Source organism: Hemicordylus capensis, chromosome 5 (genome assembly GCF_027244095.1).
Source record: "Hemicordylus capensis ecotype Gifberg chromosome 5, rHemCap1.1.pri, whole genome shotgun sequence".
Taxonomy (NCBI): domain Eukaryota; kingdom Metazoa; phylum Chordata; class Lepidosauria; order Squamata; family Cordylidae; genus Hemicordylus; species Hemicordylus capensis.
In genome coordinates this window covers 251955618-251969040 of record NC_069661.1, presented here as the reverse complement: position 1 = coordinate 251969040, position 13423 = coordinate 251955618, and the positions used below count along the sequence as shown (strand labels likewise).

General features: G+C 45.6%; 1 protein-coding gene across 6 annotated transcripts in view; it reads right to left on the bottom strand.

Annotated features, from left to right (window-relative positions):
* Positions 1-13423, bottom strand: part of MKLN1 (muskelin 1) — a 165785-nt gene that overhangs the window by 47376 nt on the left and 104986 nt on the right. For all 6 annotated transcript variants that reach the window (XM_053254258.1, XM_053254260.1, XM_053254257.1 and 3 more), the window contains one exon: positions 9533-9645. In XM_053254258.1, the coding sequence (XP_053110233.1) occupies positions 9533-9645 (113 nt within the window). The remainder of the gene's footprint in view (positions 1-9532; positions 9646-13423) is intronic.

Below are 13423 nucleotides of genomic sequence, written 5' to 3'. Positions count from 1 at the left end.
TAGGTATGGGGGCCGCTGGCAGAACAGGCTGATCATGAAGGACAGGAGGAGGTGGGCCTTCTCGGCCTGGGTCCCAATGGTTCCAGCATTGGATCAGGCATTTAGTTGTCCAACTCTCTGTTGGGGCACGCTGGTGTGATTGGCGGAGAGGGAGCCCCCTTCCTGCCATCGCCGGGCCTTCCCTGGGCCTTTTTGCAGGGTTTTCTCAGCATTGCGGGATCGTTGCCAGGAGGCGGCGGCAGTGGAGGAGGAGAGCTCCTGTAGGAGAGCCTCTGTTGCTGGTCTGGCCGGGGTCTAAGGTACTTCCAGTGTTGGGCCCGTGGGCAGCAATATGAGCACTGGAGGCGCTGCCAGAGGCAAGTCTGCTTGGCATGACCATTTGACAGGTTGTGTGGTGGACGGAGTGAGGCCTTGTACCCACTCTGGAGGGTTGGGGGGCCACAGTGACGACGCAGCAAGTCTGACAGCAGTCCACGGTCAGTTGGGGCCGGCAGCAAGGACCGCTTATGCCTGGGTCTGAGTCAGGGAGCAGATGGGCCCAACGGGCCTTCTACGAGGATCAAAGCCACCACCTCCTTCGGAGAGCATCAGCAAGGACCTGTTAAGTTGTTGGAGTGCTTGCGGGTCCTCACCGGTGAGATCTCCTCAAAGGAGAGATCTCCTCAAAGGAGGAAATAAAGTCATCTTCCTCTTGGGGAGCAGTATGTTCCAGATATTTCCTGGCATCTGGGTCATAGGGGGCCGAGGGGTAGAAAAAGAGGAGATAGAGAGAAGGTTTTTGTTTGTTTTTAAAGAGAAGTAGAAAACAAAGTGCAAGAAAGAGCCAAGGTGGTGCAGCGGTGACTAGGAATGGGGAGACCCGAGTTCAAATCCCCATTCAGCCATGATACTTGCTGACTCTGGGCCAGTCACTTCTCTCTCAAGCCTAACCTACTTCACAGGGTTGTTGTGAGGAGAAACTTAAGTATGTAGTTCACTGCTCTGGGCTCCTTGGAGAAAGAGCGGGATATAAAATGTAAAATAAAGTAAAGGAAAATAATCTACTGCTTATATACATAGCAGTAAAGGAATATAGGAAGAGGGCTTAGCTGAGAGGAGAAAGCTGTCTCTGGAGCAAGATGCAGGACTAGAAGACCTGGGTGGGGTTCTCCTTCCCAGGCTCTTAAAGCATTGCTTAATTCACATAGTCCTACCTTCTGGAGTACATGGGAAGGATTACCCATGTGAGATGTCCTCATCCAGCAGCAGAGAATATGTGTACTGTATTTCATAAACAAACAGCATTTAGTGTCACAAAGGTAGATGTATACAGGCTATCATACTAGTAAGGTTCCAAGCTTGCCATATGTTTGCCAATTCACTCCAAGATACATACATACAGCCTACACCAAAACCAAGCCCAGGCATCTCAGGTAGGATCCTTCAGAGGCAATGATTTGTCATGCAAGCAAACAGGTAGGGATGTCAGAGCAGAAAAAGACAGGTTGAGAGCATGAGATTAATGGAGAAAGGGCAGACCACAAACCACCTACAGCAGAGAGGACGGTTTAATCAATGTACAACAGGTACTAGTGGCCAACTAAGAGCAAATAAACTAATATTTTAACATAATAATAGAAGAGTGCTACACTTATATTAAGAGACTCTCTTCTTGACTGAGGTACAGCAGATAAGAGATTTTAAATTTTGAAGCAACACATAACCTTTCCTATCAAGTGATTGGTTAAAGAAGCAGTGGACATGGACATTCAAATATGAAGCCACTCCTGGGCGGACAGACACGTGGACACACAAAGTTGTGAGTAATAGGCCTTTTTCCAGGAGTGGTCTCAGGCTAGGAATGTGTGAACCGGCTTGAGGTCAAGTCAAATCTCTCGGGCTGGTTTAGGGCCAGTTCAGGGGTTCTAAAGTATAATTTTAAAAAAATTAAACCAGGTCTAGTGGCCTTAGGGGGTGCTGCCAGGCCGGGGGAGGGAGGATAACCTGCTGTTTCCCTCCCCCACCCCCACCCCCAGCCTCCTCCTCCCCCCGGGTCTTTTAAGGGCCAGACTTGGCAGTGAGTGTTTAAAAAAGAATTGTTTGTTTAAACTTTAGAACCCCCGAACTGGTTCCAATTTGAGCTGAGTCGGGGGGGGGGGTGTTGTTTGCATGCCCAGTTCGGTTCGAGTCTGGTTCGAACTCGAACCGATCTGGGCAAACTGGTTTTGTGTACACCCCTACCTCAGGTTAACAAGTGTGCATAACACAACAACTAGTCTCAGTACTACGGGCTTCAAAATTTACTCACATGTAAGGAAGTAGCAAAACGCACAATACATTGTTTATTCGCTCAGAAGGCTATGCCCAGAAACAAAGGAAAAGAAAATATGAGTGTCCTTCCTGATGCAACGTGACTGAATGACTAAGCCTGTGAACAGCAGAGAACATTCATGAAAGGAGTAACAACATGCTATAGAAGAGTCACTTTAACAAGGAGAGCATCTTGCTGCAGCTTTTTATATTAAAAGCAAGATCCTTGACATTTCCTCAAACACTATAAGCAGTTCTTTAACAGTGATCTAGATTTCCTTTGGTCAGAACAGCCAGTGCCATGCCTCGAAATCTTTAGCAGTACTTCACTGAAAAGAGTGCTAAATCACTGCAATACAGTACTGAAATGTAATGGATATTTGCTTATTTATATTCCAACCTTTCAGCCTCAGGCCACCAAGACACCTCAAAATTAAAAGCCAATCACAATTAAGAACTACTACTATTAAAACTTTTTTTTTTTAAAGCCACACACACACACACACCCCATAACTTAAAGTAGTAGAAATACAAAATCAGCAGCAGATCATCACCTGGGCTCTACTACTTCAGACTGCAGAGTGGGGCTCACATTATCAAATGCCCCTCTATACAAAAAGCACATAGAAAGCTGCCACTGCAGGAGAAAAGAGTCTAACCTAGCCTTCTCCATGACACGGCAGCTTTCTATGAGCAGGGATTTTAAAGATGATGTTAAATTTAAAAAACAGAAGGGCACTAAATCACGACTGCCTGTCCTTAATCTGAAATGGTATCACCTGGGCAGTTTAACACTTTCTATGCTTTTTATGAGAATGAAGCCTACTAGTCCCCAAAGCACACTTGGTGAATGACGCATTCCAACCAGTCACATCCAAGGGAGAGATGACAGTGAGGCTCTCTCCACCAGCTTGGCTGAGACAAACTGCCTTTCAAAATAAGGATCTGCTGCTTTTCCAAAACATATTGATCCAAAGTACTTTGCAGCAAAACATAATGGAAGTCCAGTTATAAGCAAATAAAAACCACACACCACATGCCCAGGATCAGCCGGAAGAGTCCAGGAATTGGACATCCTGTCTAGGATGCAGGCAAAGTGTCATCCTGGATACAAAACGTCCAGGAATCTGAGCAGGAAGACTGCTTTAATAAATTTTAGTCATTTTCTGGTGCCCCTCCACAGGCATTGTAGCTGCATGGGGTCAGTGTTTAAAAGCCCCATATTCTCACCCTTTCTCTGGCAGCAGCGCTGCCCAATGGCTCTCTGGCACACCCCTTCCCCTCCTTTCTGGGTCATCTCTAGAGTTAGTGATGGTGGTGAGAGATGCGCACGTGCCCAGAGAGGCCCGAAATGGGATGCAGACTGGCCTGCGTGGTCAGCTGGGAGGGAGGCTGAGAGGAAGAAGTCGTCTCCGCTGCTGCCTCCACCTCCATACCTGCCGCACAGCAGCTGTTTCAAAAGGTACCTCCGCCACCACTCCGACTCATGTGAGTTCCATGGGGTATTTTTTCATGTATGCCGAGTTTGGGAGCTTATTCCCTGGCCGCGGATACATGAAGCCACGAGTGTCGAACCCACGGATAATGAAGTTTGCCTGTATATACAATGTTGTGAACGAACAAGTGCTTTCACTTCTCATCTAAAAAATCCTGATAAAGCCTGAAGGGACTTTCCTAGAGAGAGAATTCCAAAAGGAGACCCAGACTTTGTTTCAGGGCAGCCAAGTTAATGCACAGTTATTTAGATGTAAAGGAAGTGTCCAGATTGTTGTTTCAGAAGCTGGTATTAGCAGCCAACTCCAATGTAACTTTTTCTTCTCCACGGGAGTGCATTGGAATGAAGGAGGAATATGCGTGGAACACTCTGCTGACCTTTTCCTGCAAAGCCACATGATTTTTCATTCTGAATAATGTTTCCACATGCATCCCTTCCCAGGAATTATTCCAAAGTCCTCCCATGGGAGCATTTGGCAGAACTGGACCTAAAAACATCTATTCATAACTTCTGCAACATACTTGTGTTAAGCTAAGACTGAACTAGGAAAGATAACGAGTTGGCCAAAAGCTTCATTAGGCTTTTAAAAACAGCAGTCATGAAAGCACATTCTAAAGTTGATGTTTTAGTTGGATTGTATTGATTGCTTTAATTGTTAATTTTATGTATGTTTTAATTGTGTTAATATTTTGTTTGTTGTTATTGTAAACCACCTAGAGACTTTGGTAGTAGGTGGTATATAAATACATTAAATAAATAATATATAAGTTCAGCCTGGCTGAAAATAGCAAATACAAAGTATCTAATTAATCCATTTATTGATCCATGCAAAGTTCACCAGCTCACATGCTTCTCCCTTTCCTTGGCACACAAACAGAGAATGTTTTAAACTTCAGGTCCTGGTTTTGAACTTTGTCCCAATGTATTTCATCACTTTGTTATTTTAGACACCAGGTAAAGACCTTTTTGTTCACCTAAGCCTTTTTAAATTCAGGTTTTTTAATTTGGCTTTTCAGATTTGATCTGATTTTTAAAATGGAGTTTTTAATGCTGCTTTGTATTGTATTTTGTTTCCAACTTTTTTGGTCTGTTATGATTTAATGTGTTATGTGTTTTTATTGTATGTATTAATCCTCTGTTGTGAGCCACCCAAAGAACAATTTGTTATGGGGCGGCTAACACGTAAAGTTGTTTATGTTGTTGTTTTTATTATAACAATCAGGATGTGTTCAGATGGCCAAACCCAACTTATCCCAGCTTGGAGTCACAGAAGCCAGGCTCAAGTGAGCTGGTGGGGGCAGGAGGGAGAATGCTGAGGGAAAGCAAACATGCCATCTTGGAATTCATGATATTAAGGGGAGGGGGAATCGTAGGGGAGGGGGAATCGTAGGAAGTCAGATGTGTGCCCTGGATTTCAGGAAAGCAGAGCTACAGAAAAAAAGAGGTAGGTGATTGGTAAAATGTGGGCTAGGCAGGGGTCCCCAACCTGTGGCCCTCCAGATGTTGCCAATATACAATTCCCATCACCCCCGCTACAACTTATTGTGGCTGAGATGATGGGAATTGTAGTTCAGCAACATCTGGAGGGCCGCAGGTTGGAGACCCCTGCTACTGTTAGGTAGATTCATAGCTAGCTAAACAACCATACTCAGAAAATACTCGTGGCTCCATGTGACCCTGGAAGGTGGTATCAAATGGAGTGCCTCAGACTCTGTCTTGGGCAGTGTTCCCTGTAACAAGGATCACCAGATGTTGACTACAACTCCCAGCATCCCCAGCTGCAATGACAGTTGGCTGGGGATTATGGGAGTTGCAGTCAACAACATCTGGGGATCCGTTACAGGCAACACTGGTCATTGGCCATGCACTGTTCAACACTTTAATAAATTATTTGGAAGAGGGAGTAGAGGGGGTTCTCATCAAATCTGCACGTGACATGAAGCTGTTGGTGAGGGAGTAGTTAAAAGAATCAAGATTCAAACAGAGCTTGACAAGCTCAGATACTTGGAAAAACCAACAAGATGAAGCTCAGCAGAGACAAGTGTAGAGCCCTGCATTTGAGTAAGAAAAATCAAACACACAAGTGTAGGACGGGAGTGACCTGTCTTGGCAGCAGTACATGTGAAACATTTAACTAGCTATTTAACTAGCTAGTTAGCTAACATTTAACTAGTACTATTAGTTAAACTAGCTACATAACTAGCTAACATTTAACTAGTACTATTTAACTAGCTATGAAACTTTGGGGTCTCCATGAACCTGAGTTACTTAAATTTCTTGGGTGACATTCAAAATCGGGATGTGGGTAAAGTTGTCCTACAGCTTACGGAAGGGTGGGGAGAAGCATTAAACATGCAGTTGCTGTTTTAGAAGCACATGTAAAGTGTACTTCTGGTCCAAGGCCTGATTAAAACCCAGCACAATAATTAACAGTAACTGCCACACAGAAGACTCAAGAGGTTGATAACACGCTTGTAACAAGCTTGTAACTTCTTGTTATTGACGAGTTACCACCACATCATAGGAGCATAGGAAGCTGCCATATACCAAGTCAGACCATTGGTCCATCTAGCTCAGTATTGTCTTATACAGACTGACAGCGGCTTCTCCCAGGTTGCAGGCAGGAGTCTCTCTCAGCCCTATCTTGGAGATGCTGCCAAGGAGGGAATCTGGGACCTTCTGCATGCAAGCAGGCAGGTGCTGTTTTTTACGGTGAGGGGGGCAACCAAGGCTCTTTGTCTGTCTGTCCACCACTTCCTCCTCCATTTTGCATATGATAATAAGCAAAGAAAGCCCAGATGAGAAAATGGACTTACGAGATTGCAGACAGTATCTGAAGAGCCGATTTCCTTTCAGATCTGCCAAAGTTCACGCAGAAGTCCCATTTGATATACAGTCACATGAATTACAACTCCTGTTTGGGCCTCTCTGCTGCTGATCCAGTGTAGAGGGCCCGGGGGCAGCTCAGCAACCTCTGCCAAATCAGGACCAAGGTAGCAGAGCAAGGGTGGGGCCACCCAAGGGAGCCTCAGTCAAGGAGATGCCTGAGGCTGCCACGAGTACCAACCAGTAGGGTGCTGGGACTCAGATGCCCAAACAATGGGAATCAGACAGCCCTGGGGCAGAACCATGGGTGTCTTGCAAGATCCTGGAAGAACACACAGCATGCAAGTAGGCTGGAGAGATTCCTGGCAAGGATTCAGTCCACAGTTTAACAGGGAGTACAGAAGTCTAGCATGGGAAGAAGGTGGAGAGAGACAGGATGCACTATCCTGGCCAACTGGGCAGACGGGCAGGGAGGAGAAGAGAATGAAGCAGTACCCAAGCACCATTTTTCTGTGTCCAGAACGAACCAGCAAGATATCCCTCTTCCCCTTCCCCGCCCACCGACCCCTGACCCCTTGCCTGTTTTACAAACTTGACAAGGTCTTGTCTGTTCTGAGAAGTCGGAGGAATTGGTGTCCTTGAGTTCCTTTGTGTCCCCCTATGAGCTCTTTCGATTCTCACTGTCCAACTTGTATTTATAGCCAGATAAAGCAGTATTGCATGTATTGATTAGAAACATGACAAAAGCCTAGACATCGTTCCCTGTCCCTAGGATCTAGTGTCCCTCCTAAGCACTGGAGACCAGAGGCTAACTCATCGACGCCATGTGTTCTGAAGCCCGGAAATCGTCTTAGCAGCACCTGTTCCCTCCTGCTGTCCCTGGGGTCCCACTGGCCCTATTCCCACCATGCTTGTCCCTTCTCTCGCAGACGATCAGCGGCCACACCCTGTTGGCTCTTCCTGCCTGTGCACAGGAAGTGCCAGCAGTCACTAAGGAGCTGTGGAACTTGCCACTGAGAGAGCATGGTGCATGGGAACCATGCAGTTCCCATACACCGAACGCGCTGTCCCTCAGACTGCAAGTCCTTGAGAGTTCCCTCTGCAAGCACGCTCTCCTCCACCCCTGCCACCAAAGGGGGCCTGGGCCAGTCACTTACTGCCCACCATGTGGTTCCTTCTGTTCCAACCCGGACCCACTCCCACAAGTTCTTACCTTGCACTATATATGTACTTGTATATGAACTCCTCATATAAATCAAGAGAAATAAGTTGCCATAAACATCCTCAAGCATGATCTACAGTTTAGCTTCAAACCTCCCCTCCATGGTAAGAGGCCTGAAGCTTGAGCTGGGCCCTCAATGAAACATAACCATTCTCTTCCCACCCATCCTGGATTGGGCTCTGGGTCAAGTTCAGGGAAGAAGTAGTCGGGGCCAGTGTGACCCAGAGCAAAAGCCCTCACATGTCCACTCTGCACTCAAGAGCAACAGAACCACCTTCTTCCAAGACTCTGGTAGCCTGTCATTCACTACCAAAAGAAGAGACCACACCCTCTGCCTCTGAAACAGGCAACTCAGTCTCACATGCAATGATGCCATTAAGGCCTAGGATTAGAACAAACATAGTATAATGGAAAAGAAAAACAATTTTTCCCCCCTTAGAATCCATTTGATAATCTCAGCAACGCCATACAACAGATTGTTCCTTTTAGTGGCATGTTTACGAACACACTGCCCTTCCTCTCACAGGAACATTGGAAGCATCTCCCTTGTTGAGCTTATTTATCCAGTTTCAACTGTGACCTTTGCAGTTGGCCTCAGACTTTCACCACGCACCAGAAGCGTGAGCTTCTTGGCCCAGCACAGCAAACAGCTACTCCACACAGAGAGCTGGTTCCTGACTGGAAAGGGGAGACCCAAAGTGACACACACCAGCACAAGCAGCAATCACTCTAGAGGGTGTGTGTGTGTGTGTGTGTGTGTGTGTGTGTGTGTGTGTGTGTACTTAAACACACACTCCCCCTGCCCATATCTTTAGCACTCCTACAGGACCTGCAAGTGTTCAAAGCTCTTCAACTACATTGCCATAGTATTCCTTGCAACAATGCTTTACAGTACACCAGCATTTACCCCATATTGCAGAAGAGGGGTGGAGAGAGATTAACAATGTTTTTATCCCTCCCTTCCTCCCAGGAGAATATGTAAGGTTCTCCCTTTATCCTCACAGCCACCGGGGGGGGGGAATATTCAGCCCAGGATCACCCAGTGAGCTTTACAGCCGAGCAGAGATTTGAACATGGGTCTGCTGACTCCCAGTCCACACTCTATCACACCACACCACACCACCTAAGGCCACCGAGTGAGTTCATGGTAGAGAGGAGCTTCAAACTTTTCCTAGCTTACATTTCACCAGTATGCTGGATCAGCTAAGTCCTAGAGGAGTTGAATGAGAGGGAGGGAGGACTTTAACCCCTTTGAGTGAAACCTGCTTAAACCTCTTCCAGATCCCAGCTCTCCAGACACTTGTCTTCTCCACATCTCATTTCGTTGAGTGCTCCTTCGGCCTGTATACCGGGAGACATTCAGCAGTAGCTTTTGGTACTGCTGTCTGCCATCAGCTCCAAAACCTTCATTAAACTTTTTTATTTTCATTCTGTTCTGCCAAAGCATCTTGTTTATTTCTTCGGCAACAGAACAGCCAACTTTTCCATCAGCTATTATGAAAGGCATTTGAGATCCTAAAGGGTCATGACTTCACATTCTCTCCAAACAAGCACTGAGGGGAGGGAGGGAATGTTAGTTGCAGACATCGCTGCTGGCTCAAGACTGAGCTACAAACAGGCATGTTTAAGAAATGTGTTATCTTGGCAAAACACAAGAGTCGTCACAAGATGCACTCATTTTAAAAAGAAAGAAAACTTACCTCTTTTCCAGTATCTCTCGAGATACACATCCACTGGTTCTCCTTCACGCTGTACGCCCAGAAGTCAGCCAGGTCCTGAGTCCCGTCCCAGCCACCAAACAAGTAAACGGTTTCTAATCAGAATGTTAGACAGAGGCATTACTTTGGGAATCAAACAATTTGAAGCATGACATCCTGTTTCAATCGAAAACTCTGATCAACTGGACATTGTGAGAGATTATGTAGCTTGGGGTAGGGCAACCTCTGGCACTCCAGCTCCCAACAATAAATTGTGGTTGGAGGTGATGTGAGTCATAGTTCAACAACAGCGGGAGGGACATAAGTTGCCTACCTTTAGCTAAGCAGGGTCCACCCTGGTTGCATAAGAATGGAAGTCTAGAAGTGTGAGCACTGGAAAATATTTCCCTTAGGGGAAGGGGCCGCTCTGGGAAGAGCACCTGCATGCTTGCATGTAGAAGGTTCCAAGTTCCCTCCCTGGCAGCATCTCCAAGATAGGGCTGAGAGAGAATCCTGCCTGTAACCTTGGAAAAGCTGCTGCCAGTCTGTGAAGACAATACTGAGCTAGACAGACCCATGGTCTGACTCAGTATATGGCAGCTTCCTATGTATGAAGTATGTAAAAAATAATAATTCTGGGCAACCAGATGGAAGAGTTGGATATAGTCAGGTATTGCAGCATTATACTGAATGCCTCTATTACAGAAGCTGGATACATGCACAGAGGCTGCTCCTGAGCTCCCAAAATGAGCAAGGTGAAAGATGCCATTTCCAAGTTAGTCTATATTCGTGTGGGTTTTAATCTCAAGCCATATAGTGTTTAGAACTGAAGGTTCAAGCCCTTTTACACTAGGGATTGGCAAGTAGTGGCACTAGGGAGATGCCCCCTGGGCTTCTAACCCCTTCTCCCCCTGCAGCCCTCATGCTTCTTCCACAGCTGGGAAGGAAAGGGTCAAAGGGAGGAAAGAGTGCACAGATGGGGAGAGGGACCTTGCTGGGTGGTACAAACGGAGAATCTGGACGTATATGAAGAATTACAGGTGAAACTCGGAAAATTAGAATATCGTGCAAAAGTTCATTAATTTCAGTAATGCAAATTAAAAGGTGAAACTGATATATGAGACAGACGCATTACATGCAAAGCGAGATAAGTCAAGCCTTAATTTGTTATCATTGTGATGATCATGGCGTACAGCTCATGAGAACCCCAAATCCACAATCCCAGAAAATTAGAATATTACATGGAACCAAGAAGACAAGGATTGTAGAATAGAACAGTATCGGACCTCTGAAAAGTATAAGCATGCATATGTATTCAGTACTTGGTTTGGGCCCCTTTTGCAGCAATTACTGCCTCAATGCGGCGTGGCATGGATGCTATCAGCCTGTGGCACTGCTGAGGTGTTATGGAAGACCAGGATGCTTCAATAGCGGCCTTCAGCTCTTCTGCATTGTTTGGTCTCATGTCTCTCATCCTTCTCTTGGCAATGCCCCATAGATTCTCTATGGGGTTCAGGTCAGGCGAGTTTGCTGGCCAATCAAGCACAGTAATCCCATGGTCAATGAACCAGGTTTTGGTACTTTTGGCAGTGTGGGCAGGTGCCAAGTCCTGCTGGAAAATGAAGTCAACATCCCCATACGGCTCGTCTGCGGAAGGAAGCATGAAGTGCTCCAAAATCTCCTGATAGACAGCTGTGTTGACCCTGGACTTAATGAAGCACAGTGGACCAACACCAGCAGATGACATGGCTCCCCAAATCAACACAGACTGTGGAAACTTCACACTGGACTTCAAGCATCTTGCATTGTGTGCCTCTCCATTCTTCCTCCAGACTCTGGGTCCTTGGTTTCCAAATGAGATGCAAAAGTTGCTCTCATCAGAAAAGAGGACTTTGGACCACTGAGCAACAGACCAGTTCTATTTTTTCTTGAGCCCAGGTAAGACGCTTCTGACGTTGTTTGTTGTTCAGGAGCGGCTTGACAAGAGGAATACGACATTTGAAGCCCATGTCCAGGATCCGTCTGTGTGTGGTGGCTCTTGATGCACTAACTCCAGCCTCAGTCCACTCCTTGTGAAAGTCCCCAACACTTTTGAATGGCCTTTTCCTGACAATCCTCTCCAGGCTGCGGTCATCCCTGCTGCTTGTGCACCTTTTTCTTCCACACTTTTCCCTTCCACATAACTTTCTATTAATGTGCTTTGATACAGCACTTTGGGAACATCCAACTTCTTTTGCAATTACCTTTTGAGGCTTTCCCTCCTTATGGAGGGTGTCAATGATGGTTTTCTGCACAACTGTCAAGTCAGCAGTCTTCCCCATGATTGTGATTCCTAATGAACCAGACTGAGAGACCATTTAAAGGCTCAGGAACCCTTTGCAGGTGTTATGGATTGATTAGCTGATTGGAGTGGGACACCTGGAGCCTAGACTGTTGAATCTTTTCACAATATTCTAATTTTCTGGAATTGTGGATTTGGGGTTCTCATGAGCTGTACGCCATGATCATCACAATTATAACAAATTAAGGCTTGACTTATCTCGTTTTGCATGTAATGCGTCTGTCTCATATATCAGTTTCACCTTTTAATTTGCATTACTGAAATTAATGAACTTTTGCACGATATTCTAATTTTTCGAGTTTCACCTGTATATATCTTTATTTATACCCTTTTTTTTTTCTGTTAAACATCCCAAGCAGCTTACAAAGTGTAAAGCTCAATAAAGGTACAAATTTTGACAAGATAGCAGTAAAATCACAGAACTAAAAAAAAAAAAAAAGCAACTATCAGCAGTTACATGCAGTCTGAAATAAAAATGTTTTTAAAAGAAGTCTAAAAACAAAAAAGAAGAGCTGGAGGCAGGGAGATCTGCATGGGGTGGGGGAGGCAATTTTACAGTCTCAGTACACCACTCCCATGTAATACCCCTACTGTAATATCCAGACAAGCCACCTAATGGTGCAGTGGGGAAATGACTTGACTAGCAAGCCAGAGGTTGCCGGTTCAAATCCCTGCTGGTATGTTTCGCAAACTATGGCAAACACCTCTATTGGGCAGCAGCAATATAGGAAGATGCTGAAAGGCATCATCTCATACTGCATAGGATGAGGCAATGCTCAACCCCTCCTGTATTCTACCAAAGACAACCACAGGGCTCTGTGGTCGCCAGGAGTCGACACTGACTCAACAGCACAACTTTACCTTTAATATCCAGAAAAGAGCAAAGTCTCAGTTATCCAGAAACAGTAGGGTTGACTTGGCACCTGGCAACATCCTTCCTCCAATTCCCCGTTTCCTGTATGATGCCACATGACAACAGGGCAGAGAGCTCAGCCTCCAATGCTGATTTTAAGTGGCAGGCAGGCGGTACCGGAGGTATCCTAGTCCCAAGCCATTTAGGGCTTTAAAGGCTAATAACCAGGATTGTGGGTTGAACCTGGAAGCAACCTGGCAACCAGTTAAGAAGATGTAAAACTAGAGTAATATGCTTCAGTCTTTGGGGCCCAGAGCGTAATCCAGCACTGTATATTGTTTCCAGACAATCTTCAAAGGAAGCCCCAAGTATAGATCACACAGTAGTCCAACCTGAAACCTGGTAATCTTTCCAAAGGAAAGTCTGCAACTAGTAAACAATCTAAAGATGGTAAAAAGCTACACGTTACCACTGTCACCATTTGGTGATCCAAGGAAAGAACTGAATCACCACAAGCTGCAAACCTGTTCCTTTATTTACTTATTTAATATATTTATAGCCTGCCTTTCTGCCTGAGAAGGCATTGTCAGAGGCAGCTGACATTAAGACATAATATACAAAGTATTATTTTAAAAGAGAAAGGATTGATAGATAAGCGGCTTGCGGAGATAGGGGGATGATTAAACATGTCTTCTTCCCA